This window comes from Tursiops truncatus, chromosome 5 (assembly GCF_011762595.2).
Source record: "Tursiops truncatus isolate mTurTru1 chromosome 5, mTurTru1.mat.Y, whole genome shotgun sequence".
Taxonomy (NCBI): domain Eukaryota; kingdom Metazoa; phylum Chordata; class Mammalia; order Artiodactyla; family Delphinidae; genus Tursiops; species Tursiops truncatus.
This window is the reverse complement of record NC_047038.1, coordinates 102,612,081-102,637,435: the sequence shown is the minus strand read 5'-3', so window position 1 is coordinate 102,637,435 and position 25,355 is coordinate 102,612,081. Positions and strand designations below refer to the sequence as shown.

The 25,355-nt window shown below is 38.1% G+C and overlaps 1 protein-coding gene across 9 annotated transcripts in view; it reads right to left on the bottom strand.

Moving 5' to 3' along the window:
- The window catches only part of KLHL2 (kelch like family member 2), a 122,498-nt gene that overhangs the window by 29,955 nt on the left and 67,188 nt on the right, over positions 1-25,355 (bottom strand). For all 9 annotated transcript variants that reach the window (XM_033857229.2, XM_033857231.2, XM_033857230.2 and 6 more), the window contains one exon: positions 21,482-21,644. In XM_033857229.2, coding sequence (XP_033713120.1) covers positions 21,482-21,644 — 163 coding nt within the window. The remainder of the gene's footprint in view (positions 1-21,481; positions 21,645-25,355) is intronic.

Genomic DNA, 25,355 nt, shown 5'->3' with positions numbered 1-25,355 from the left:
TTTATATGGCCTGACTTCAACCCACACACCAGCAGAACTCACGGTTATCCTAGGGCCACTATCCCTGGCCCAACCCTCTCTGTTTCCAGAACAGCTTACGCTTGACACTGCCAATTGTCTGTTATTTTATATGTTCTGAAGCCTTGGTCTCCAGATCCTATTGTTTCTTATCAGTCCATGCTTGCTCTGCGTGATGCTACCAACCTTAAAACTTTAACCAATTCACTCAGTATCAAACTAAAAACATTAAAAGTAGCATCCATTCTTTTTGATGTGATGGTAAATAAGATTATTTCCTTAATCTCTCTTTCTGATACTTTGTTGTTAGTGTATAGAAATGCAACAGATTTCTGTATATTAATTTTGTATCCTGATACTTTACCAAATTCATTACTGAGCTCTAATAGTTCTCGGGTAGCCTTTAGGACTTTCTATGTACAGTATCATGTCATCTGCAGACAGTGACAGTTTTGGGACTTCCCTGGTGGCGCAGTGGTTAAGAATCTGCCTGCCAATGCAGGGGACACGGGTTCGATCCCTGGTCTGAGAAGATCCCACATGCCGTGGAGCAACTAATCCTGTGCACCACAACTACTGAGCCTGTGCTCTAGAACCTGCGAGTCACAACTACTGAGCCCGTGTGCCACAACTACTGAAGCCCACGTGCCTAGAGCCCATGCTCTGCAACAAGAGAAGTCACCGCAATGAGACGCCCATGCACTGCAACCAAGAGTAGCCCCCACTTGCTGTAACTAGAGAAAGCCTGAGCGCAGCAACGAAGACCCAACGCAGCCAAAAAACACCCCACAAACAAACAGTGACAGTTTTACTTCCAGTTTGGATTCCTTTTATTTCTTTTTCTTCTCTGAATGCTGTGGCTAAGACTTCCAAAACTATGTTGAATAAAAGTGGTGAGAAGGGGGCTTTCCTGGTGGCGCAGTGGTTGGGAGTCTGCCTGCCGATGCAGGGGACACGGGTTCGGGCCCTGGTCTGGGAGGATCCCGTGTGCCGCGGAGAGGCTGGGTCCATGAGCCACAATTACTGAGCCTGCGCGTCTGGAGCCTGTGCTCCGCAGAGAACAAGAGAGGCAGCGATGAAGAGTGGCCCTCGCTTGCCACAACTAGAGAAAGCCCTCGCACAGAAACAAAGACCCAACACAGCCATAAATATATAAATAAATTTAAAAATAAAAAAAAATTAAAAAAAAAAAAGAAGTGGTGAGAAGGACATCCTTGTCTTGTTCCTGATCTCAGAGGGAATGCTTTCAGCTTTTCACCATTGAGTATGATGTTAGCTGTGGGTTTGTCATACTTGGGCTTTATTATGTTGAGGTATGTTCGTTCACTCTATGTCCACTTTCTGGAGAGTTTTTACCATAAATGGATACTGAATTTTATCAAAATCGGTTTTGGCATCTACTGAGATGATCATATGGTTTTTATTCTTCAATTTGTTAATGTGGTGTATCACACTGACTGATTTGTGGATACTGAAAAATCCTTGCATCCCTGAGACAAATCCCTTTTGATCATGGTGTATGATCCTTTAATGTATTGTTGGATTCGACTGGCTAGTATTTTGTTGAGGATTTTTGTACCTGTGTTCATCAGTGATATTGGTCTGTAATTTTCTTTTTTTGTGATACCTTTGTCTGATTTTGGTTTCAGGGTGATGGTGCCCTCACAGGACGACTTTGGAAGTATTCCTTCCTCTGCAATTTTTGGAATAGTTTGAGAAGGATAGGTATTAACTCTTGTCTAAATGTTTCATAGAATTCACCTGTAAAGCCATCTGATTCTGGACTTCTGTTTTCTGGGAGTTTTTAAATTACTTATTCAATTTCATTACTTGGTCTGTTCATATCTTCTATTTCTTCCTGGTTCAGTCTTGGGAGCTTCTCTCCATTTCTCATTGAATTTTAACTTTTCCACCTTTGGAAGTGACAGGAAGGGACAATAGGTTTGGCTACTGTGCTGGTCCAGATTGCCAGCAGCAATACCATCTAGCAAATGCTTCCCCTTCAGCCCACTCCCATTTACATAGGGTATCATTCCATAGGTATAGAACTAGTGGTCTATCTCAACCACTAGGTAATATAGCTGTATTCACTGTCAAACCCAAGTTTGCCAGATGGGGTGAATGCACAGTCTATCACATTAGGCCTTTAGGAATCCTGACGTAAAAGTTTAGAAGTACAGTTAAGGTTTCTTGCTTAGGAATCACCCCTGCTTCTGGCCCCTGCAACTGCAGCCCTGGTCCTGGAACCACTGAATCAGGTAGGAATAAAAGGAAGTTGAGGTGTTGTGGGGGAAACTGTATAGTCATACCAGCATCTTCTCCCACCTCCTCTTCCCCAGATTCTTCTGAAAAGTGAAGGAATCTATCTGTTGAAGACTCCTCCTTGGTCACACCCACATGGGGTATCCTTAACCCATGTTGAGTGTGAGCACACGCTTGTGAAGACGTGTAAGCCAGCCCTTCATGCCTTTACCTCCCCCAGTTTTAGACAATAAAAGTTTCAGTTGCCTGCTCTAAGTCTCTATCAAAGTACTACTCCTAGGATATCTCTCCTAGGATACCTCTTTGCTCAGTCCATGCTTGCTCTGCGTGATGCTACCAACCTTAAAACTTTAACCAATTCACTCAGTATCAAACTAAAAACATTAAAAGTAGCATCCATTCTTTTTGATGTGATGGTAAATAAGATTATTTCCTTAATCTCTCTTTCTGATACTTTGTTGTTAGTGTTGTTAGTGTATAGAAATGCAACAGATTTCTGTATATTAATTTTGTATCCTGATACTTTACCAAATTCATTACTGAGCTCTAATAGTTCTCGGGTAGCCTTTAGGACTTTCTATGTACAGTATCATGTCATCTGCAGACAGTGACAGTTTTGGGACTTCCCTGGTGGGAAGTCCCAATTTCATTCTTCTGTATGTGGTTATCCAGTTTTTCCAATACCACTTACTGAAGAGATTGTACTCCCCCCACTGAATATTCTCGACTTCCTTACCAAATACTAGTTGGTTGTCCACAAGGGGGTTCTTACCAGGCTCCCAATTCTGTTCCATTGGTCTATGTGTCTATTTTAATGCCAGTACCCACCCTGTTTTGATTATTGTACCTTTGTAATATAGTTTTAAATCAGGAAGTGTGATGCCTTCAGCTTTGTTCTTCTCTCTCAGGACTGCTTTGGCTATTTGGGTTCTTTTGTGGTTCCACTAAAATTTCAGGATCTTTTTTCTATTTCTGTGAAAAATACCACTGAAATTTTGATAGGGATTGCATTGGATCCATAGATGGCTTTGGGTAATATGGACATTTTAACAATATTAATTCTTCCAATCCATCAATGCAGGATATCTTTCTATTTATTTGCATCTTTTTCAATTTCTTTCATCTAAGTCTTGTAGTTTTCAATGTACAGATCTTTCTCCTCCTTGGTTAAATTTACTCCTAAGTATTTTATTGTTTTTGATGCTATTGTGTATGGGGCTATTTTATTTCTTTTTCATATATTTCATTGTTACTATATATAAATTCAACTGATTTATGTGCTGATTTTGCATCATGCAACTTTAATAAATTTGTTGATTAGTTTCAACAGGTTCTTTTTTTTTTGGTGGAGATCATATCATATAAGATCCTATCTGCAAACAAACAATTTTACTCCTTCCTTTCTGACTGGGTACCTTTTATTTCTTTCTCTTGCCTGACTGCTCTGGCTAGGACTTCCACTACTATGTTGAATAGGAGTGGTAATGGTGGGCACCCCTGTCTAATATCTGATCTTAAAGGAAAAGCTTTCAACATTTTGCTTTTTGAGTATGACATTAGCTGTGGGCTTGCCATATATGGCCTTTATTATGTTACGGTATGTTCCTTCTATACGCAATTTGCTGAGAGTTTTTCTCATGAAAGGATGCTATACTTTGTCAAATGGTTTTTCTGCATCTACTAAGATGATTGTATAATTTTTATCTTTCATTCTATTAAGTGGTGTACCTTACTAACTGATTTGCATATGTTGAATCCTATGCATAAACTCCACTTGATCATGGTGTATGACCCATTTAATGTGCTGTTAATGTCAGTTTGCTAATATTTGTTGAAAATTTTTGCATCTGTATTCATCAAGGATACTGGCCTATAGTTATCTTTTCTTGTAATGTCTTTATCTGGCTTTGGTATCAGGGTAATGCTGGCCTTGTAAAATGAGTTTGAGAGTTTTGCTCCTCTTTGACGTTTTGTAAGAGCTTGAGAAGGATTAGTGTTAATTCTTCTTTAAACGTTTGATGGAATTCACCAGTGAAGCCAACTTGGTCCTCGACTTGCTTTGCTGAGAAGTTTTTGATTTCTGATTCAATCTCCTTATTTGTTATTGGTCTGTTCAGATTTTCTGTTTCATGAATCAGTCTTCATAGATTGTATGTTTCTAGGAATTTATCCGTTTCTTCGAGGTTATATTGGCATATAAACATCCATTACAGTCTCTTACAATCCTTTGCATTTCTGTGGTATAAGGTGTAATGTCTCCTCTTTCATTATTAATTTTAATTCACTTTAACCTTCTTTTTTCCCTAGTCTAACTAAAGGTTTGTCTATTTGGTTTATCTTTTCAAAAAACCAGGCCTTAATTTCACTTACCTTTTTCTATTGTTTTTCTGGTCTCTATTTCATTTATTTCTACTCTGATCTTTGTTATTTCCTTCCTTCTGCTATCGTTGAGCTTAGCTTGTTCTTCTTTTTCTAGTTCCCTGAGATACAAAATTAGGTTGTTTGAGGTCTTTTTTCTTAATATAGGCATTTATCACTGTTAACTTCCCTCTTAGAACTGGTTTTGCAGCATCTCGTAGATTTTGGTATGGTGTGTTTTCATTTTTGTTTGTTCCAAGATATTTTTAAATTTCCTTTTTGATTTCTTTTCAGTTGTTTTCTTTTCTTTTTTTTAAATTTCTTTTTTTGACCCATTGGTTGTTCAGGACTGTGTTGTTTAATTTCCACACATTTGTGAATTTTTGAATTTCCTCCTGTTACTGATTTATAGTGTTATACCACTGTAGTCAAAAAATATACTTGGTATGATTTTAATTTTCTTAAATTTGTTAAGACTTGTTGTGTGACCTACCATATGGTCTATCCTGGAGAAGTTCTGTGTGTGCTTGAGAATAATGTGTATTCTGCTATTTTCGGATAGAATGTTCTGAATATGTCTGTTAGGTCCACTGGGTCTAAAGTACGGCTCAAGTCCAATGTTTTCTTGTTGATATTCTGTCCGGATGATTATCCATTGTTGATTAAAGCTGGGGTATTGATGTTCCTGAAGATTATTTTATTATTGTCTATTTCTCCTTCCAGATCTTTTAGTACATCTTAATACATTTAGGTGCTCCAATGTTGCATGCATATATATCTATGATTGTTATATCTTCTTGATGAATTGAACCATTTATCATTATATAATGACCTTCTCTTCTCTAGTTACCATTTTTGGCTTAACATCTATTTTGTCTGACATCAGTAGAGGTACCCCTGTACTCTTTTGGTTTCCACTTGCATGGAATATCTTTTCCATCTCTTCACTTTGAGCCCATGTGTGACCTCAAAACTGAAGTGAGACACTGGTAGGCACCATATATTATTTTTTTGTTTTTTAAAATCCATCCAACCAATCTATGCCTTTTGATTCTCCAATCAAATCCATTTACATTTAGCGTGATTATTGATAGGTAAGATATTACTAATTCCAACTTACAGTTTTCTGGCTATTTTTGCAGTTCCCTTGTTCTCTTCCTCTCTCACTGTCTTCCTTAGTAAACATGATTTTCTATAGTGGTGTGCTTTGAGTCCCTTCTTTTACCTTTTGTGTATCTACTTTAGGTTTTTGCTTTGTGGTTACCATGAGGCTTACATAAAATATCTTATAGATATAATAATGTATTTTATGCTGATAACAACTTAACTTTAATCATATATAAAAACTCTACCCCTTTACTCCCCCCCCACCTTTTATGGGTTTTGATGTATAATGTACCTCTTTTTACATTGTAAATTCATGAACAAATTATTGTAGCTATAGTTTTTTTTAATACTCTTATCCTTCAACCTTATACCACTATTTTAGAGTATTAGAGTATTCTTAATTTGATTATACGCTTACCTTTACCAGTGTGTTGTATATTTTCATACGTTTTCATGTTATTAATAGCTGCCTTTTTATTTCAGCTTGAAGAACTCCTTTCAGCATTTCTTTTATGGCAGAACTAGTGGTGATGAACTCCCTCAGCCTTTGCATCTGGGAAAGTCTTTATCTCTCCTTCATTTCTGAATCACGGACTAAGAAAGGGCACTCCTGGCACTAAGCTGTGTTGCCATGTGGGAGGGGTGACACAGGTGAGGTCAAACTGCTCCTCTCACCCTCTCCAGCATGTCCAAACTTGTGCTGGTATTGTTGTTTTTGCTCCAATGTAATGCTGTATCATCTCCTCTGGAAACCTGGACTTCCAGGAAGGCTCTCTCATCTGTGGGGGACAGTCTGGCTCAGTGTTCTCCGGGGGCTCCCAGACTGCAGTCAAGAGGGACTGGAAACAGTTCACAGATCACTTCAGGATCTACAGCCAGTACCAAGGTCTGCCTGCCTATTGCCTAATGTACAGTGGGCAAGGCTCCTTCTGGGTTCTTTAGGGTATGATGCTGGATCCCACAGCTCCCACAAAGGTACCTTCATTTGTGGATGGATACAGGATATTTGTTGTGCAGGGAGGGAAGGCAAGAATGAGGGATGTCTTATACCCATGACCAGAAAACGTTTATAACCATGTGAAAACATCAGTGATTGAAATTTTAAAAACACAAACAGTAACAAAATATCCCCAAACTAAGCCTAACTAGTTTTTGTCCCCAGTGAGAAAGAAAAGTGTTACTATAAACAGTCAATGCATTTTATTGTCTTGACTTCTGGGAACAATCATCTGCTATCCTCTCCTACTTGGGCCACTGCTCTACCTTGCTGGCCTTTACTTGCTGGCCTCTAAAGTTCTTTAGAGCAGACCTTAATACTGAAGCCTCTACATACTGATGCACACACATCTTTATCTGTTGAAACACAGGCTCTGGCTCACTTTCCCCTCAAATTGTTCTTTGGAAGTTCTTTTCTTAAGATTAGTATTTCTTAACCCCTGTGCAGTGTTTCACCCTAAGAACACTCTCTTCTAGCTTGGATTCTATAGCACTTTTTTCTACCTTTCTAACTACTCAGTGTGTCTCTATCAGCTCCCTAAAGCTAGGTATTGCCTACAGTCCTGCCTGTCCCAAGTCCCCTTTTCATTTTCTGCTTGTTCTCCTTTAACCATTTCATCCACATTTGTGTGTCCCTAGTTACTGTCAACAGTTGACAATTCCAGAGTCAACCTCTTTCCCAAACCCTAATAACTGAATTTCCAGCTATCTGTTAGTCTCCATATGCTCTGTCTAACCGTCATAGCTATTTTAAACAAATAGATCCACCCCAACACCATTCACCTGCAACACATACAAGCAGTCCTCTAAAACTCACATTATTCATTGCCATAGGTCACTTACTTTGGCTTCTTTTGCGCTCTGTGGTCTGACTTTTTAATCATCATACATCTTTCCATTGATGGCTTTGCTTCATTTCTTGGCTTGATGCTCAGCAAAGATTCTCTGACTGAGTGTGCTGATTATCTCCTCAAAACAAATTAATGTCTTCTGCTGGCCAAGCTGTCTTTGGCTACTGCTAATAATCCTGCTGAGTCTGAGAACCTCTTAAGTGATACTGCACTTCACTGCTGGTTGTCCCTTGAGCAATCAAGACTAAGACCTACCTACACCTTCCTCCAGACACCTGCCTCCTGACCTCTCATGTTTCTTTTGGGTATTAATGGCTCTGTTATCCACACTGACTCCAAGGCTAAATAAAGTCTCAGTCACAATTGATTCCCCACTCCCTCTATCTCTTTTTACTGTGGTGAAGACATAAGGTAATTTACCACCTTAACCATTTTTAAGTATACATATAGTTCAGTAGTGTTAAATATGCTCACATTGGAAAATCTAAAACTCTATACCTGTTAAACAACTCTCCTTTTCCTCCTCCTCCATCCCTTCCTCTCTATAAACCCTAAAATAAATTGTTTCACAAATCCTGGGAACCTTTCTCTATAGTGCCACAAGAAATCATAAGATCTAGTGGTATAAGGGATCTGAAAGGTCACCTGACCACAACTTTCATATGTAAGAGGAACCTCTATAATGTTTACATTCAATGGATATCTAGCTACAGTTTGCACACATCAGCAGAGAACAAAGCAGTCACCCTTGAGCATTTACTATAAGCTTCTTTTTCTCCTTATTTTGTAACATTGATACTACTTATGCCCACCACAGAACAAGATTAAGTTCTTTCTCTCATGAAATTCCTTCGAACTTTTACAGAGAGCATTATATTCTCCTGAATTTTCCTTCTACGGTTTATAAATTCCTAAGTCTTTTGACAACTACTTCTACAACATGGTTTGGGGTCTTCATCATCATCCTGGCTGTGAATTCAGTGCTTCAGTTCATCAGTCTCTCTGAAAACAATAACTGAAAATGAATTTGGGACTTCCCTGGTGGTCCAGTGGTTAAGAATCTGCCTTCCAATGCAGGGGATGCGGGTTCAATCCCTGGTCGGGGAACCAAGATCCCACATGCCGCGGGGCAACTAAGCCCATGCGCTGGAACTACTGAGTCAGTGGGCTCTAGAGCCCACGAGCCACAACTAGAGAGAAGACCGCGTGCCGCAACAAAGAACTAATGCAGCCAAATAAATAAATAATTTAAAAAAAGAAATTAAATGAACTCAATTCCATAGATATGGTCTGACCTAGGCAGAACAGAATGAGATAATCACCTTATACCTTTCTAGACACAATTACATTACTGATTGCTATTGAATCCACTATCAACAAAAACCCTAGCAACTTTGGATTGGTTTGGCCAATACAAGCCTAATACTTGTCACAAAGCTGAGATAAGAAATTCTTCCTTTTTGCTAAATGAATTCTTATTCAGATTACTGTGTCTCAGTAAGGTACAGTAAAAATTAGCAGCTACTGCACATTGGCAGCTACTGAACATTGGCAATAAATAGACACACTTTGAAATATACACACTCTGAATTACCTAAAATGTAATGCTACAGGACAGAACATCTCAGAGTCTAGTCTGTTTCCTGTACTCTTATCCAGGGTTAGTTCCCAGATTCACAACCTCCTCTCTATCTTCACTACCCTAGTTCTCACTGTTACCAACCTCAACTACTCTTTCTAGTCCTCTCACCCACATGTTGACAATTATTCTGTTTATAGCACACAGCTAGCATCGTGGTATTAGTGATTTGCCTCTACTAGTTTACCCTGGCACTGAGTAAAGCCAACCAGTAATTATACTGGCATTTGATAATCAGTTCCTTCTCTCTCAGCAAACCCCATAACTGCAACAGAGCATGATTCCCAGTCGTATGGACTATGCCGTGGATATGCAACATACGTTGAACACACATTTGTACGTATATAATGTATATAGGCATTCTTCCTTATATATAAGGAATCTCTTCACTCTGTAGAGCAGTTTAACTTTGCTGTTTGCTTCCCTCCTGCAAATAAAATAAGCATATCAAGAAATGAGAGATAGTCTCTAAGATCTGTCACACCAGGTCTAAAGGGCTCAGGTCCCTCATCCCAAATGAAGTGAACAATACAAATCCAAAGTTCTGCGTGTTCTGTTTTGTACCCTGTGATAAGGTACAAAGTAGTCTTTATATTTGATTTCTACATAACAAGCACCTTTTCGATCAAAATTAAATGCTGCAAGGGGCTCCTATAATTCCTCTATACTCCATCCAGTGCAGAATCTATCTGAGAAGTGAGATTAAGTGCATGGATACAACAACAGTATTTTAGACCCACAAACAGCCTACCCCTGAGAGACAAAGTGTCTGGGGGAAAATAAAGATATCTCTAGTCTTCATTTTCTTAATTAATAAAACGACAGTGTTAGACTAGATAACTGCTAAGGTTCCCAACTAGTGCTAATACTCCATGAGTCTTTCATTCTGAATACTATTAGTCTCTAAGGGAAAAAAAATTCATATATATATCTCTAGCAGTTCCATTAACACAGACAGTTTGGTGAAACCTGAAAAGAGCTAACACACCTCAGCTAGAAAAACTGTCAACAAAGCAGAACAGAGAAACTGCATGTAGTTTGTTAGGACATAAATGACCATAAGTTTAAGAATATAAAAATGATTAATTCTTTTAAGAAGTGTCATTTAAGTCAGCTTAAATTCAATCAAGAAGTGGTGTACATCAAATGCTTTCACAGTTCTGCAAAGGAAGAAATCTTCTGTATCAGTAAATTAACATTGAGACAGACCCTCGAATAAGCGGCATCTATTCTTTAGTATGCATATCACAAAGTCAAGGCTGGTAATACCATTAGTAGAACCACTCTTTCAAGTTTCCTTCAAGAGGGCAGATTTCAAAATCATGAGCTTATTTTGACAGATGTTTACCCCAAGCAGTGATTCCTAGACTAAATTACAGAAGGGTGGGCAAATGATTGAAGTAAACTGACTGCAGAAGAAAATGTTATGGGACCAGCTCTCAGAGAGGATAAGGCATAATCTAGATATACCAAATTTGGGTGCGACTTGACTACTACTGGCCTATAAACTCCTTTGAAGCAGGGGTTAAATCGTATTGAGTCTGTCATCACCCACAGCAGTTTGGCACATAAAGAGTATAGCTCTGAAAGGACTGACCACTGGGTCTAAGCTGAGCAGCCAAGAGATGACTGGGAGAACTGGAACCAGAGAACACATATTTATGAAGAAATACAAGAGCACGAGAAGGCAGGAATATGGTCAGCGCAAAGGTTGAAACCTTGGGAGTTCCAAATACCAACAAGGTTCAACATGCCCTAGAGTTGTGCTCTAAGGTGGCAAATGGGTTTATGGAAGGAAGACAGTAGTCTCAAGGAGGTAGGAAGAGGGAGGCTCAAGGGAGACAACAGTATAGATTTTGAAGTTGCTGATGACAAGAGAAACAAAGTACAGAGGGAAAAGACAATACAGGTGTCAGACTTAGTATGATTGGAGGCCTGGAGACCTAGAGAGCGTACTGCAGACTGACAGTCAGAAAGTGCAGAACCGAGGACAGGGACAGAACAACAGTCTGGAAGTCTACCCTCCTACCCACCTGGTGAGTCGGAGGGGAGTGCCCCTTAAAGAAGTTTGCCCCCAACATGCAGGTATGGGACAAAGCAAAGTTTCATTTAAGACAAAGGGAGAGGGTACACACAAGAAAACAGCTGGGCATATAAAAATGTTTGATCAGTGTCCAAGCATGGTGGGAAGGCTAAAGTAGGGAATTATGGGGTGCCTGGACAGGCCTAGGATATATAAACAGATAATAGGGTTAAGAGCAAGAAGAGAACAGGAAATAAACTGAAAGCATGTCAGTGACCTGAGGACTTCTTCACAGGTAGTCCTGTTACTGAGGAATGTCAGGTCCCTCAGAGTTTCAGCTAGAGCACTGGTTTGAATATGATACTAAAAATGATACTAAGCAAAGGTCAGTTAGAACCAATATTAAGCAGCTTCTCAAATTTTTAATGCGGGGAGTGGTGAGATGTAGGAATGACTAAGAATCGGGAACTTACTCTTTCCCTTAAATTTGTTAGAAATTCTCACAATTCAACCACTGGTAACTTTTGTTTATCAACAAGGAAGGTTGAATAAAATTCTTATTTCAAGTTAAAAATCTAACTTCCAAAAGAATTTTTTGCTGGGACTATAAAAATGCACCTGAAGTCATAAGTTCAGTTTTTATCTCCTCTATATTTTTAGTTCAGCAAAAATGCTCAAAACAGAGGTCTTAATGATTTGGGAAATGAGTAAAACATGAACACCAATCAAAACACAAGTCCATAAACCAGCATTCTCCAAACAAGTCCATACTCTTGGCATAGGTGTGAAATTTTGCGTTTTTAGGTATAGAGCAAAAATAATTTCACACAGCTTTTCTGCTAAGAAAACAATTACTCAAGAGCATAAGAAAGGCTGATTACAGTCCAGAACACCAGGTCTCAACATGCAGGTCATTTTGCCTGACTGGTCTGGTGGCCCTCGGTGGTCCATGGTTTGAGGCTGCTACAACCCTGGAAAAGCAGAGTGGGCCAGGGGGGAAGGGCTGTGACTGAAGCAATGGGAGGGGGTCACCAGGATGGGCAGTGCAGACTCTCCCCCAGTGCTGAGACCTCTGACCTTCCCCACTAGGTTTCCCATATTTTTACTTTTCCTAAAGATGCTGATATATGAAAAATGAACACGAGTTCATAGAAGAGATTCCCATGGACCATTTTAATTCTTTCATTACACCTGTACAATTTAATTCAATTATAATGAATAAGACACAGCTCATTTCCAATCTGCAAGAGAAAGGAATGAAGCAGATCTTCTGCCCAGAAGCTCTGGTGAGTTTTCAGAGGATAAGGAGTGCTCCAGTCTCTTAAGCGCAGTCACACTTAGGATCAGGATGTACCCTGAGGTTATGCAACTTTCTTCCCTTTCCCCTCTCTCTCCCTCAGCCCCTCTTTCTCCTCCCTGCTTCTTTCCATGTACGTATGTACTTATGTATTTAATAACTCTTCTATTGCTCCTTATTTCTTCCTTTCCTTCTTTCTTGCCTGTATGTCACACAGCCCACTTATAAGCCCACTGCCTAGGATGGGGGAAAAAAGTTAAGATATTAACTTCTTCTATTCTCATTGTTCTGGGAATACCTTCAGTCTCCTAGATTTATTTATATGCTCAAATTTGAACTTGAAAGTAATTTAGGAGTTTGGGTAGGGCTTCTGGACACAAAAAATGTTTGAATTGTAAAAATAAAGGAGGGAGGGACTGAAAAACAATGATTTATTATGGCATAAAAAGAGAACTCTAAGTATATTCCTATGTTGACTCCCTACCTCCCCACCTCCTGTTTGCTTAAGATATAAACAACATCATATATTTTCACTATGAAGAACAACTATTTTACTTTAGTATTATACTGGATTATTTATTTTAGAAAGTTTGTGGCAACTAGTTAACAATACCCCAAAGTTATGGAAATAGCTTGATTATACGAAGTTGGTCACTGTAATTTTATTTCTTTAAAATTATAAGGATGAAATATGTATATGAAATAATATTACTGAATTGCTTCAAAATAATATTGGAGAGGGCGCTTTCAAGATGGCAGAGGAATAAGACGTGGATATCACCTTGCTCCCCACAAATACAACAAAACTACATCTACATGTGGAACAACTCCTACAGAACATGTACTGAATGCTGGCAGAAGCCCTCAGACTTGCCAAAAGGGTCTTGGTACTGTGGCCCGGTGTCAGGCCTGAGCCTCTGAGGTGGGAGAGTCAAGTTCAGGACATTGGTCCGCCAGAGACTCCCCGGCCCCACATAATATCAAATGACAAGAGCTCTCCCAGAGATCTCCGTCTCAACGCTATGACCCAGCTCCATTCAATGACCACCAAGTTACAGTGCTGGACTCCCTATGCCAAACAACTAGCAAGACAGGAACACAAGCACACCCATTAGCACAGAGGCTGCCTAAAATCATAATAAGGTCACAAACACCCCAAAACACACCACCGGACATGGTCCTGCCCACCAGAAAGACAAGATCCACCAGAACACAGCCACCAGGCCCCTGCACCAGGAAGCCTACATAACCCACTGAAACAAACTTACCCACTGGACGCAGATAACAAAAACGACAGGAACTACGACCCTGCAGCCAGCAAAAAGGAGAACCCAAACACAGTAAGTTAAGCAAAATGAGAAGACAGAGAAACACACAGCAGATGAAGGAGCAAGGTAAAAACCCACCAGACCAAACAATGAAGAGGAAATAGGCAGTCTACCTGAAAAAGAATTCAGAGTAATGATAGTAAAGATGATCCAAAATCTTGGAAATAGAATGGAGAAAATACAAGAAACGTTTAATAAGGACCTAGAAGAACTAAAGAGCAAACAAACAATGATGAACAACACAATAAATGAAATTAAAAATCCTCTAGAAGGAATCAATAGCAGAATAACTGAGGCAGAGGATGGGATAAGAGACCTGGAAGATAAAATAGTGAAAATAACTACTGCAGAACAGAATAAAGAAAAAAGAATGAAAAGAATTAAGGACAATCTCAGAGACCTCTGGGACAACATTAAATGCACCAACATTCGAATTACAGGGGTCCCAGAAGAAGAAGAGAAAAAAAAAAGGGACTGAGAAAATATTTGAAGAGATTATACTTGAAAACTTCCCTAATATGGGAAAGGAAATAGTCAATGAAGTCCAGGAAACACAGAGAGTCCCATACAGGATAAATCCAAGGAGAAACACGCCAAGACACATATTAATCAAACATTCAAATATTAAATACAAAGAAAAAATATTAAAAGCAGCAAGGGAAAAGCAACAATTAACATACAAGGGAATCCGCATAAGGATTCCCATAAGGTTAACAGCTAATCTTTCCGCAGAAACTCTGCAAACCAGAAGGGAGTGGCAGGACATATTTAAAGTGATGACAGGGAAAAACATACAACCAACATTACTCTACCCAGCAAGGATCTCATTCAGATTCGATGGAGAAATTAAAACCTTTACAGATAAGCAAAAGTTAAGAGAATTCAGCACTACCAAACCAGCTCTACAACAAATGCTAAAGGAACTTCTCTAGGCAGGAAACATAAGAGAAGGAAAAGACCTACAATAACAAACCCAAAACAATAAAGAAAATGGTAATAGGAAAATACATATTGATGACTACCTTAAATGTAAATGGATTAAATGCTCCCACCAAAAGACACATATTGGCTGAATGGATACAAAAACAAGACCCATATATATGCTGTCTACAAGAGACCCACTTCAGACCTAGGGACACATACAGACTGAAAGTGAGGGGATGGAAAAAGATATTCCAGGCAAATGGAAATCAAAAGAAAGCTGGAGTAGCAATTCTCATATTAGATAAAATAGACTTTAAAATAGAGAATGTTACAAGAGACAAGGAAGGACACTACATAATTATCAAGGGATCAATCCAAGAACAAGATATAACAATTATATATATATTATATAACCCAATATAGGAGAACCTCAATACATAAGGCAACTGCTAACAGCTATAAAAGAGGAAATCAACAGTAACAGAATAATAGTGGGGGACTTTAACACCTCACTTACACCAATGGAGAGATCATCGAAACAGAAAATTAATAAGGAAACAGATGATGTAAATGATACAATAGACCAGATAGATTTAATTGATATTTACAGGACATTCCATCCAAAAACAGCAGATTACACTTTCTTCTCAAGTGCGCATGGAACATCCTCCAGGATAGATCATATCTTGGGTCACAAATCAAGCCTCAGTAAATTTAAGAAAATTGAAGAAAACTGAAATCATATCAAGCATCTTTTCTGACCACAACGCTATGAGATTAGAAATGAATTACAGAGGAAAAAACGTAAAAAACACAAACACATAGAGGTTAAACAGTATATTACTAACTAACCAAGAGATCACTGAGGAAATCGAAGAGGAAATCAAAATATACCTAGGGACAAATGACAATGAAAACATGACGATTCAAAACCTATGGGATGCAGCAAAAGCAGTTCAAAGAGGGAAGTTTATAGCTATACAAGCCTACCTCAAGAAACTAGAAAAATCTGAAACAAACAATCTAACCTTACACCTAAAGGAACTAGAGAAAGAAGAACAAACAAAACCCAAAGTTAGCAGAAGGAAAGAAATCATAAATTTCAGAGCACAAATAAATGAAAGAGAAACAAAGAAAACAATAGCAAAGATCAATAAAACTAAAAGCTGGTTCTTTGAGAACATAAACAAAATTGATAAACCTTTAGCCAGACTAATCAAGAAAAAAAGGGAGGGCTTCCCTGGTGGCACAGTGGTTGAGAGTCCACCTGCCAATGCAGGGGACACGGGTTCTTGCCCTGGTCCAGGAAGATCCCACATGCCGCAGAGTGGCTGGGTCCGTGAGCCTTGGTCGCTGAGCCTGCACGTCCGGAGCCTGTGCTCCGCAACACGAGAGGCCACAACAGTGAGAGGCCCGCGTACCGCAAAAAAAAAAAAAAAAAAAAAAAGCAAAAAAGGGAGAAGACTCAAATCAATAGAATTAGAATTGAAAAAGGAGAAGTAACAACTGACACTACAGAAATACAAAGGATCATGAGAGATTACTACAAGCAACTATATGCCAATAAAATGGACAACCTGGAAGAAATGGACACATTCTTAAAAAGCACAACCTTCTGAGACTGAACTAGGAAGAAATAGAAAATATAACCAGACCAATCACAAGCACTGAAATTGAAACTGTCATTAAAAATCTTCCAACAAACAAAAGCCCAGGACCAAATGGCTTCACAGGCGAATTCTATCAAGTATTTAGAGAAGAGCTAACACCTATCCTTCTCAAACTCTTCCAAAATATAGCAGCGGGAGGAACACTCCCAAACTCATTCTAGGGGCCACCATCACCCTGATACAAAAACCAGAGAAAGATGCCACAAAGAAAGAAAACTACAGGCCAATATCACTGATGAACATAGATGCAAAAATCCTCAACAAAATACTAGCAAGCAGAATCCAACAGCACATTAAAAGGATCATACACCATCATGAAGTGGGGTTTATCCCAGGAACGCAAGGTTTCTTCAATATACACAAATAAATCAATGTGATACACCATATTAACAAACTGAAGGAGAAAAACCATATGATCATGTCAAAAGATGCAGAAAAAGCTTTCGACAAATTTCAACACCCATTTATGATAAAAAACCTCTGGAAAGTAGGCATAGAGGGAACCTACCTCAACATAATAAAGGCCATATATGACAAACCCACAGCCAACATCCTTCTCAATGGTGAAAAATTGAAACCATTTCCACTAAGATCAGGAACAAGACAAGGTTGCCCATTCTCACCACTATTATTCAACATAGTTTTGGAAGTTTCACCCACAGCAATCAGAGAAGAAAAATAAATAAAAGGAATCCAAACTGGAAAAGAAGAAGTAAAACTGTCACTGTTTGCAGATGATATGATACTATACATAGAGAATCCTAAAGAAGCTACCAGAAAACTACTAGAGCTAAACAATGAATTTGGTAGAGTAGCCAGATATAAAATTAATGCACAGAAATCTCTTGCATTCCTATACACTAATGATGAAAAATAAAAGAGAAATTAAGGGAACACTCCCATTTACCATTGGAACAAAAAGAATAAAATACCTAGGAATACACCTACCTAAGGAGACAAAAGACCTGTATGCAGAAAACTATACACTGATGAAAGAAATTAAAGATGATATAAACAGATGGAGAGATACACCATGTTCTTGGATTGGAAGAATCAACATTGTGGAAATGACTGTACTATCCAAAGCAATCTACGTATTCAATGCAATCCCTATCGAACTACCAAAGACATTTTTCACAGAACTAGAACAAAAAATTTTACAATTTGTATGGAAACACAAAAGACCCTGAATAGCCCAAGCCATCTTGAGAAAGAAAAACAGACCTGGAGGAATCAGGCTCCCGGACTTCAGACTATACTACAAAGCTACAGTAATCAAGACAATATGGTACTGGCACAAAAACAGAAATATATATCAATGGAACAGGATAGAAAGCCCAGAGATAAACCGATGCACATATGGTCACCTTATCTTTGATAAAGGAGGCAAGAATATACAATGGAGAAAAGATAGTCTCTTCAGTAAGTGGTGCTGGGAAAACTGGACAGCTACATGTAAAAGAATAAAATTAGAACACTCCCTAACACCATACACAAAAATAAATTCAAAATGGATTAAAGACCTAAATATAAGGCCAGACATTACAAAACTCTTAGAGGAAAACACAGGCAGAACACTCCATGACATATATCACAGCAAGATCCTTTATGACCCACCTCCTAGAGAAATGGAAATAAATACAAAAATAAACAAATGAGACCTAATGAAATTTAAAAGCTTTTGAACAGCAAAGGAAACCATAAACAAGACGAAAAGAGAACCCTCAGAATGGGAGGAAATATTTGCAAACGAAGCAACTGACAAAGGATTAATCTCCAAAATATACAAGCAGCTCATGAAGCTCAATATCAAAACAACAAACAACCCAATCAAAAAATGGGCAGAAGGGCTTCCCTGGTGGTGCAGTGGTTGAGAGTCTGCCTGTTGATGCAGGGGACACGGGTTTGTGTCTGGGAAGATCCCATATGCTGCGGAGCAGCTAGACCCGTGGGCCATGGCCGCTGAGCCTTCACGTCTGGAGCCCACGCTCTGCAACGGGAGAGGCCACAACAGTGAGAGGCCCACGTACCGCAAAAAAAAAAAAAAAAAAAAAAAAAGGCAGAAGACCTAAATAGACATTTCCTCAAAGAAGATATACATATTGCCAACAAACACATGAAAGGATGCTCAACATCACTAATCATTAGAGAAATGCAAATCAAAACTACAATGAGGTATTACTTCACACCAGTCAGAATGGCCATCATCAAAAAACCTACAAACAATAAATGCTGGAGAGGGTGTGGAGAAAAGGGAACCCTCTTGCCCTGTGGGTGGGAATGTAAGTTGATACAGCCACTATGGAGAACGGTATGGAGGTTCCTCAAAAAAATAAAAATAGAACTACCATACGACCCAGCAATCCCACTACTGGGCATATACCCTGAGAAAACCATAATTCAAAAAGAGGCATGTACCACAATGTTCATTGCAGCTCTATTTACAACAGCCAGGACACGGAAACAACCTAAGTGTCCATCGACAGATGAATGGATAAAGAAGATGTGGCACATATATACAATGGAATATTACTCAGCTATAAAAATAAATGAAATTGAGTTATTTGTAGTGAGGTGGATGGACCTAGAGACTGTCATACGGAGGAAGTAAGTCAAAGAGAAAAACAAATACCACATGCTAACCCATATATATGGAATCTAAAGAAAAGAAAAAAGGTTCTGAAGAACCTAGGGGCAGGACAGGAATAAAGACGCAGACATAGAGAATGGACTTGAGGACACAGGAATGGGGAAGGGTAAGCAGGGACGAAGTGAGAGAGTGGCATGGGCATATATACACTACCAAATGTAAAACAGATAGCTAGTGGGAAGCAGCCACCTAGCACAGGGAGATCAGCTTGGTGCTTTGTGTCCACCTAGAGGGGCAGGATAGGGAAGGTGTGAGGGAGATGCAAGAGGGAGAAGATATGGGGATTTATGTATATGTATAGCTGATTCACTTCGTTATAAGGCAGAAACTAACACACCATTGGAAAGCAATTATACTCCAATAAAGATGTTTAAAAAATAATAATAATAATATTGCACAAGAGGATACAAAAATTCATGAAGCTGTAGATATATGATTGCATACTTTTTTATATGTCCATTAGACTTTATTAAAAAGTTTACATATAAAAAATAATAACAGAGGAGGAGAAGTTAAGAAGGGTGTAGTTAAAACAAGATTATCCATGAATTGACAACTCATGGTGAGGTGGGTGGTGAGTACTATTCTATTTTTGTATGTGTTGCAACTTTTCATAATAAAAGATGCTATAAAATGTTACTTTGGAAACTTGAGCAACTGTAAGATTCAGATGCATGGTATAAAAGCAGTATATCTTTTAAATAAGACTTTGATTTAAGGTTTAGTGCATTAAAAATGAAAAATCAAATTTTCTTTGCAATTTTGTTGAAACTGACAATTTTTCCACAAAAAATTCTTGTCATAATTACGAAGGAAGACTCTATAAACTACGATGTATAGGTGTAGTAATTCTTGTGGAAAATTGTTCACATTCTGTCGTATACTACAATAAATTTATGATTGTAAATAAGAGAAAGAAATAATAAAATCTGTCTCCTAAAGACACAGTCAATAAGTTGGTTCTGATATGAGTGAAACTAATAGTTCTAGTGTATCATAACTATGTATGGACATGTTTTGCATTAATTCTATTTTATTCATTCCCTCTCTATCTCTTAAGATTCAGTAATATTTATCAAGTACCGTGAGATAACCAGCAGCCCTAGAGAGATATATTAAATGCAGATTACATATTATATGCATTCCCCAACTTACAGAAGGGTTATGTTCTAAAAGTTTTTCTGTAAATAAGCATTTTGGGACTCATATCACATTTTCCCACTGAAACAATTTTATAAAAGGTAGTTAGGTCAATCAGGCCACCCCACAGAAATCTATAAAGTTCAAACTTACTGGGCCTATTACATTTTACTGCAGCGCTGTGGGCTTTTTTTTTCCCCAACTAACCACCTTGTACGACTATTTCTTTGATAAATGCAATAGGGATTCTAGGAATACTTCTCTTGTCAGAGGCTCTGTGTACACATACACACACACCCCTTACCTGGGTCTATGTGCCAAAATGTTCCTTAGTTATCAGAGTATGCAGAGTGGAGCAGAGTTTAGATGAGGGGCTCTTGCATTTGAAGGCTGCAGGAAGTTGGGGTTCTAGAGCTTACTAAGGGGCAGTAGTCTTGGGAGGTTCTATGGTAACTGTTCCTACTGGGTGTCACAGATATAGGGCAGAGATGGGGGATTATAACTTTCACGAGGTTTATCTTCTAGAAAATCGTTTTTTTAAAAAATTAGACACTTCCTAATAATCACTTTTAATATGAATTTTTAAATGTTTATAAACTCAGAGCAAAATAAATTATAGGTTACTTTTATGTACTTTAGCTGCATCCTAAGCTATAACAATAATCTCTTCTCCCTGACTGGACAGACACAGGCCTCCCTCCACCCACCACAGGGAGAGGATGCCAGCAGGAGGTCCTGGAAATGAGTGTTTAATCTAAGGAGAGGGATGCCTCTATTTGGGATCAACTTTTCTACCCCACTCCAAGGCAACTAGGTTTCTTTGCTTTGAATATTTTTATGCCACAGAATGTTTCCTTGGATACAAGAAAAAGGTGTAAAAAGCCACAGAGATAAAATGACTTAATTTCATATGTAAACACTTTCTTATACACCTATTAATTTGAAAGAAAAATACATAGAGATTCAATATTTACATAAAACTGTATGTGGCCTAATACCACATACAGTTTCTTCTTTTTTCTTTTAAATTCAGAACTCCATGAACATGCTTCAATTATGCAGTGCTACCATACCATTATAAGATTGTAAATGTATTTTTATAAAGTCCAGGTCCATAAATATGACACAACTTTCCAGATTCACTATAGAATCATATCAGAAACCAAGAGTTGCAGATTCTTCCCTGTCTCAAACTCAGCCGACGTTTATTCCACTTGCCTGCATAGGTGTTGGCCTTGTTCAGGAGGTCTGTGCATGCGTGCATATCAGCGAAAGCCCGGATTCCTAAGCAGTTGACAGGGTGAAGCTGAGATTCCAAAAATTCACAGCAAGTCTTCTTCACATCCTGTAACTGTAACAGACCAGCTGCTGGGAGAAGTACCTATAACACACAAGTAAGCATGGTTAGGCAACTGGCTAGGAAAAGTTTCACTGTTCACTGTGTCTCTAGAGGGCTTAGGGGTCCAGCTACAGCTCAAGATCTGCATCCAGACCCCAGCATCCCAAAGAAGAGTAATGTAACAATTATTTGCAAAAAGGGTGATGCCTCCTTCCATTCCCCATAATTTCTATGGAATCTTTCAAAGATCTCTTCTTGTTCACAAGAATATAAGAGATATCAGATCATATTAGATTAATGATTCTTTTCATAAGCAGAAATAAAATGTTCCTTTGAATTTTAAAAACATAAATTATTAGGCTGTTAGGGGGTGCTATGGTTCAGTGAAAATGGTTTTCTTCCCTTAGTTCAAGCAGTCATGCGCTTCAGTGAATTTGTGGGGAAGGGGTGAGCACAGAGTAACATATGCCACAACAAAGCTTCATTCTGTTTTTCCACTGTCTCTGAGTAACACCACAAACTGCTTTCCTTAGGGGGATAGAACAATTTAAAACTCCACAGTCTAACTACAATCAAACAGTTTCTCTGAAATGTAATGTATGTGCTAAAACAACCCATAAAGAGTAACTGCCTAATAATAACTTTTTAATTTGTATTTTTATTTCAATAACTCCAAGAGATTTTGTATTAATTAGGTTATTCTTTGGGATTTAACCAGTATCTTTACTAGAAATACTACATCCAACACTACAACTGCTTTTCAAATAGGTCAATGATGGAAAAATTCTTCCTTGTAAGTGAATTAGTATGATGCTATGTAAAGGACCATATTTGAAAATCAAATTGGAAAACTTCTTAAAAAAAACTTCATAAAACTTCATAAAAAAGAAGTTTGCAAGTCCTTCTATAAAAGCCAAAGGGAAAAAAAACCCTATCAGAATAGTCAATTTAAGAAAAGGTCACATTGGCATATTAGCATAAAAAATAAATAAGATCTAAGTTCCTTCCAGAACTGACTTCCATATATGCCAAGCTGCAGCCCAAAGAGGAAAAGAGAAAAGAGATAGTAGTTTTGAATATCCTTTACAATTTCCCTAAATGTATGTAGTAAGTCCTAAATGTGGAAGAGAAAGAGTGCATTCGTATCTTTCTGTAACACAAACTACTCTATTTTCTTAAAGGAACCACAGCAGCTTTAACTCTCAGATCTAAAGGCTGTGGGCCCGCATGTACACAATCAAATGGTTATGAAGCAAGGACTAAGAGGACAACTCTTTGTGTTTTAGTCCAACTCCAACAACTAATATTAGTTTTTTCTGAAAACAAGGAAACAGTACCTGGTGATAATGTCTTTTCCTTCTAAATTTAACAAAAATAAAGTGTAAATAATTCTGTTTATAGCCGAATCTTTTGTATAATATATATAGTGTGTTTCATTATGTTATGGGAATGAATCTCCATGGAAGGCTTTAGTTGCTGACAATTTGCAAGTTGGAGTTTTTCTACACTGGTATAATTGTGCTCTGAAGTAACGTAAAGTACATTCCAAGATGCTTAACTGTGCAGCCATTTAATTCAGCAAATACATATAGTTAAGTGGTCTTCAGCATAAGATTCAATCTCTGTGAAATTTGCACAAATATCAGTAGTAATGATCACCCACCTAATCAGCATCTTCCCAGAGACAACAAAGTGTAATACAGTAGTACTCAAATTGCTTCGTAATACAGAAAGACAGGGATCCTTGAGGGGGAAAGCAGCCAAGCAGAAGCAGGTTCACTCACGCATTGTTGGTGAGTGTGTACACTGGTTCAACCTCCATGAAGAGCAATTCGTCTACTTAATCAAAATTACAAATGCACATATCCTCCAACCCAGAAATTTAACCTACAGATACACTAACATATGCACAAAAGCTCACACACACAAGACATTCATTAGAGCATTATTGTGGGTAATAGCAGAAGTTAGAAAAAAGCCTAAATGTCCACCGTAAGGAGACTGGTTAAACACTGGTGATCATCCATTCGATGGAACACTGCAACCATTCAAAAGAATGAGGAAACTATATGAATGGGAAAATTTCTAAGATACATTCTTAAGGGAAAAAAAATCAGCAACTGGTTCATACTATGCTGACATACACATACACACCCATATTTATATACATATCCATCTAAAAAAGCAGCTATATCAGACTTTTTAAAATTTATTTTGCTTCCTTGACTTCAAGTTCATCACTACCAAGTCTAGACCTACCCTATCAGGAGACTGAAATTCATAAAACTGTAGAATCCCAGATCTGGAAAGGATATGGCAAGTCATGTAGGCCAGAGATATAAAAGTTATTTTAATTGTAGGCCACATGGCTAGAGATTCACATATAATTTTTTATTGATGGCAATGATGGGTCAAGTGGTTCCATGCCTGGCAAACATAAGTACACTTTAAATGTTAGCAACATGTGTAAAATGAATTTATTTATATTTTACTTTTATCAGTAAATCCTTCAAAAATGCCTCAGCTTTATGATGTAACTTTACTAGGATTAAACTTCAATAGCTCATAATTATTAAATAATTATATATGCTTCAAAAACAATTAATAACTGGCCCAGGCTTACTAACATGATGAAAACAGGAAAGCAGCTGGGACCACACCAAATGCCCATATTACTCTATGTATCAGACAACCAGCTAAAAAACCAAACAAACAAAACATGCTCAAATTACAGATGAACCATATCCCACAATCAGAATCAAACAGCTGGCGGCCTATGAGCTAGATGCCTTGGGATCAAGTCAAATCAAACCTCCTGATTTGTCTGATGAAGAAACCAAATCCTAGAGAAGCCAAAAGATCTGAACAAGTTGCACAGAGATAGTGATATAAAATTCACCAACTCTTTGGTCTATTACTCTTTCCACTACCTTGAGCCCCACCTGTAGATGCAGAATGGAAGTGCTTGTCTAATTTCTAAATCTGCAATGTTGCTCTTTTCAGAAGAGTAATAAAGACGAAAATCACTTCAACCAAATTCATGCAGTTTGCTTCCGTTTACTGACTAATTACTGTGTCGGGCACTGTCTTAAGCACTTGACAGGCAACAACACCTCATTACCTCCATTAGACACAATGAATACAGAGGCTGGGAGAAGCAAGTAAGTTGCCCAAGGTCACACACCTGGATGGGATGCTAGGAGAGAGGTATTAACCAAAGTGGGTATAATGCTTTTAGATGGCACAGACGAACATTCTCATGTTAATAGTTGGGAACATCTTTAAAGTTACTGTCTATTTATTTCAATAAAATAAATTCTTAAGGAAATTTAAGCAAAAACTGAGTCATGAAGATAAAAACATTACGTATTTAATAGTATGAGCACTACAGAATATAGCAAATCATGAAGGTGGCACACAAATTACTGATTTGGGAGATCAGATTTAGTATCCTAATCTTTCAATATTGGATATCATTCTGGCTTCTGTGGTTTTTACATATCGCTGAAAAGGAAGATGTGCTTTTTAATCTGGGGGGATCATAATCCCATGGTTTATTTTCTACAAAGTGGATTAACTGTACAGTTAGTAACAAATGTGGGAAACACCTATATTGTGAAGAGATGGTTTCTTAATGTGCTATTCAGGTCACAAAAATATCTTGGGCATTATAATTAAGAGATCTGAAGAATAAATTTATGTCTCTAAAACTAATTTTTCTGAGCTCTCTAAAGAAGTAATTGAATAGTGCTG